A 4,457-nucleotide genomic window follows, 5' to 3' on the forward strand; every position below is an offset into this window, starting at 1 on the left:
TTTTGTTTCCTTTTCATTCTTTCAGGTTACACGTGAGCCTCTTGACCTTTTTCTGTTTTATGGGATCAAGAAGGCTGTTTCTCCAGTTTCTTATTTAATTTAAAACCTTATCTTGGAGCTGCCTCCCGGAGCGCTTTCAGTTCCTCTTGGGGTTGACAGGAGGTCTATATACACTACAGAGTGAGGCTTAATGCGCTGATGGTCAGGTCACATATTTCTTTACCTCTCTAGTTCAGAAAAGCTACAGCAGATAATAACGATGTTTGAATAAAGGAGAGACTGGCCGATAAAACCACCTCTTCTTCATTTCTAATGCTTGAATCTACTAAGCGTAAAATGTATCTTCCTAAAAGCATAAATGTGACATGAGTTGCTCTCTATTTCCCAGAACAAAGAGCACCAGGAAGGTTTTGTTCATTTATCTCTGAGCTGACCCGAGTTTTTGTCATGATGTACTATCAAATGGGACATTTAAGGAGATAAAATACTCCATTTGCTCTGTTTTTGCCTAAGCCAACTGCAAACAAGTTACTTTATAAAAAGGAAGCAATTTTCTAAGTCCCTTCAGCAATACAAGTTTGAAACCTAACTTAAAAAAAACAGTTTTCCAGCAGCCATACAGAGTATTGGCATAATTATCAATAAATCCCAGTGACCTTTCACTGACTGTAACAAGGACAATGATTTTCAGTTCAAGCCAGTATACTTCTGGAAGCCTTAACTTACTTTTATTCAGTACTAAAAAAGTATCCAACACAAGCTTCAGTATTTTGGGGAAGGTTTTCCTTTTAAGGTATTCTATTTTCATGCTTATATTCTTACTCGAATTTTAAGAGGAAGTGGCCAAGCAAACTGAAGTCACAGCCCTGGGTCAGCTACGTTCGGTGAAACTTGTGATTCACATCCATGAAGGTATAAGAAGTTACCCAAATAGATTGCCTTGCCCCTACAAACTAGGGCACTTATGTGCTTAGTATAAGCATTAGTGTAGGACACACTGCTCACCAGAATTAAGACATAACATTCTGAAGTAAAATATATATAAAAAATAGCAGAAGGTCATACATATGTTTACAAAGTATATTAGTCCCTTTAACTTACAAGTATCCAAACATCTTTATTGTATCAGTTTTCTGTTTGATAGGCAGTGCTAATATACGAAATGCTTTAGCATTTACTTCTTGTACACATAAGATTTTTAAGCCTTGGTCCCTGCTCCTGCTGCTGACACCTGTGGAGTCCTTTTAACAGGCTTTCACAGCATAATCAACTCCGGTTTCTGTGCTGTGAGGAGGTGTTAAAACACTCCAGCAGCGAGTAGTATATATAGACAACTTCTTCCTATCAGTGTCCTGCTGGGAGGGGGGTGGCTGCGGTCAGGCATCTTAACAAGGAGTCAAATTAAGAAAGCTTTTCCAACATATCCTCAGAAAACTGATTGGAGTCTTATTTTGTTCTTGACCTTACCCTGTTTGAAGCGTCCAGTTATGTGAAGAAAGAAAAAAGACCACTAAGGCACTGGAAGAGAGGAAGCAACACATACATTATTTTATTATCTTCCCCTCGTATCTGTACTAAACGTACATTTTACTGAAATTTGGGCTAGAAGTTGCTCCTTTAGCAGCACCACTAAACCGACAGTTCAGCAGGGGCAGGTGGGTCAGTGTTTTACCACCGAGCATCAGTCGACTGGTAGAAGCGTGTAGATTAAGCACAGTATCCCTGTGTTTTACAGGCTGTCAAGTGTCCACAACTAATAACTCTGTTTAGGCACCTCCGTGCCCTAAGTTGCTGAGAAGTGACACAGCTACAGAAGCCAAAACCAAGTCCTCTGACATGTCCCCTATGAGCGTGGTCTGGCAGCTTAAAGAGACTCATTTCTACAGTTGCAGTCATTCCTTGAACAGGTATACAGGCCTCAGAATCTCTTGCCTTTTCAACAGCATGAAAATAGTACAAGTTAAAAAAATAAAAGTTCTAAAACATCACCTTCAGAGCTGTAAAAGCCAAAATTGATGCACTTCCTAATAGCATCAAACACTTGAAAGTCCTTGTTTCAGTCCCACAGAACTTCTGATAGCGTCAGGCTGTATGCTGATGTGCCACCTCCTCAGACATGAGCTCTTGAGTACAGCGTTTGGTCACCCTGTGTTACTCCAAGAGGGGATGCATTGGCACTGTGTCCATAAATTGTTCTTTTAAGGAACGATGCTGGAGCCATTATCACAGTATGATCAGTTGGTATTCTGTGGTTAGTGTGTGAAGGGTGCAAGAGTTGCCCGCTGGTAGGTGGAGGACCTAAAAACCGAGCATCGTTGGCCAACCCAATAATAGGAAGAGATGGAGCTAGAGTCACACAGATATTGCTGGTCTGAGGACCACTGCTCAGGGAGTTTCTGGTGGCAGAACTGGAACTGGAGAGGCGAGAAGGAAGATCAGGTTCTAGTAGCCAAGTCTGGCCAGGCGCAAGTCCACTTTGTTGCCCCTCGTCCTGGGATTTTAAGCACTTGCAGCAGCAAATTCCAACGCAGGCACCACCGACAACAAACGTCACAAATACAGACCCAACAAGAAGGAACGGCAGGTACACAGGCACTGAAAAAGTAAGAGTGACATTAGCCAACTGTTCATTCATGGGTTATTCTAATTTCTATTGTGGGCTTCATTCCTTAAGGCACACACGCACCCAGGAGCAGGCCAGAGTCCTTTTATTCTCAACTCTCTCTTTTTGCAGCAAAAAATATTAGAAACTGGCAATTGCTATGGCAGGCACATTTGAAAAAGTACACAGGGTCGGGCCAGTCAGTCCTGTAGCATCTGCCATGAATATCCATGCAAGAGCTTGTAAGTTTTACAGTTAGTACCTAAACTGTTGTCAGGTTGCCTATGGGTTTGAGGGCTACAAGCATTTTTACAAGCCAGAACTTAGGTTAAATGCATTACTTAGAGTCATCCACATGCATTAACGGAATGTTAGCAACACATGTTTCACCAGGGATATAAACATCAGAGGTGTTACCAGATCACTTTGTTAGTAACTCAGAGGTTTTCCTTTTGAATGAGGCTCCAAGTCATTCCCTCTTCCCAGTTCAGGGAACTGGGTGGCTCTGGCCCATGTGGCCACCAAACCGAGCGCTGTGTCACAGAATCACACAGAATCCCAGAATGTCACGGTTTGGAAGGGACCTCAAAAGGTCATCCAGTGCAATCCCCCCATGGAGCAGGAACACCCAGCTGAGGTTCCACAGGAAGGTGTCCAGGCGGGTTTGAATGTCTGCAGAGAAGGAGACTCCACAACCTCCCTGGGCAGCCTGGGCCAGGCTCTGCCACCCTCACCCCCAACAAGTTTCTCCTCATATTTAAGTGGAACCTCTTGTGTTCCAGTTTGTACCCATTACCCCTTGTCCTATCACTGGATGTCACCGAGAAGAGCCTGGCTCCATCCTCCTGACACTCACCCTTTATATATCTGTAAACATGAATGAGGTCACCCCTCAGTCTCCTCCAAGCTAAAGAGCCCCAGCTCCCTCAGTCTTTCCTCATAAGCGAGATGCTCCACTCCCTTCAGCATCTTTGTTGTCCTCCTTGCTGCGATGGTGACAGCTTGGAGCTCCAAAGAGCAGAGAAACAGAGGAAGGATCTGGCCGGTGCTACCAAGGGAAGGCTGCTCCAAGGGTTGCAAAGAAGAAAGCCCATCTGATATGCCACCCCACCATCTGCTAGAGGCATGGGAAGCTTACCTGGCGCTGCAGGCCTGGGGCTGGGCTGCTCATGGTCACCAGGGCACCGGCCCTGGTCCAGCCGGGCCTCTCTGGACGAGCAGCAGTAGCGCAAGCTGCAGGTCCCACAGCACAGGGTGGCCTCCGGGCCATCGTAGCGCTCAGGGCACTGGAAGCCGCGGTGCCAGCGCTGCGGGCTGCCCGCCCAGCCGTGGCAGAACTCCCCCACCTGCCCCATGCTGCCCGGCACAGCCAGCAGCAGCACCAGGGCACACAGAGCCCCCCGTGCCATGGTGGGTCACACAGACTCTCACCTCTTATCACGCTGCCCTTTTTTTGTCCCCCCCACCCCCCCGCTTCTTATTTTAGAGGCACAGCAGTTGCAGAGGTGATGCTCCCAACTCACCAGCTGCCCACCAAGGCACTGCCTGAGCTCCTCTTTCAGGAGCTTTTATCTCTTGACCTGCCCCTAATCCCCTCTCTTTACAGCAACAAAGAAACACCCACTAAATGAAAACCATTTGCAGCTACTTCAGCTCCACCTTCTTCATTTCTCCCCTTCCTTCCCGCAGGGAGCAGCAGCTGGTTCCTGCTGGAGGTGACACATCTCATACTGGTGCTTGGGCTTTTGGACCAGGGCTGAGGGGTGCGGGAGACAGAAAACCCAGGGATATCCTGGTACCAAAGCTTCAGGGGCCTGTCAGTGTCAGGGGTGGGACCTGGGGACTGAGCTGGGGA

The 4,457-nt window shown here is 46.7% G+C and overlaps 1 protein-coding gene across 1 annotated transcript; it reads right to left on the reverse strand.

The window, feature by feature from the left end:
* Nucleotides 1–2,046: 2,046 nt before the first annotated feature.
* On the reverse strand, nucleotides 2,047–4,011 carry LOC136106068 (protein shisa-1-like). The gene is made up of 2 exons (XM_065846103.2): nucleotides 3,741–4,011; nucleotides 2,047–2,595 (listed from the first exon to the last, which is right to left on the reverse strand). The coding sequence occupies exons 1-2, from the start codon at nucleotides 4,009–4,011 to the stop codon at nucleotides 2,111–2,113; spliced, it is 756 nt and encodes a 251-aa protein (XP_065702175.1). The 3' UTR covers nucleotides 2,047–2,110.
* Between the last annotated feature and the right edge of the window lie 446 nt (nucleotides 4,012–4,457).

The sequence above is a fragment of the Patagioenas fasciata genome, chromosome 11 (genome assembly GCF_037038585.1).
Source record: "Patagioenas fasciata isolate bPatFas1 chromosome 11, bPatFas1.hap1, whole genome shotgun sequence".
NCBI classification, from domain to species: Eukaryota; Metazoa; Chordata; class Aves; order Columbiformes; family Columbidae; genus Patagioenas; species Patagioenas fasciata.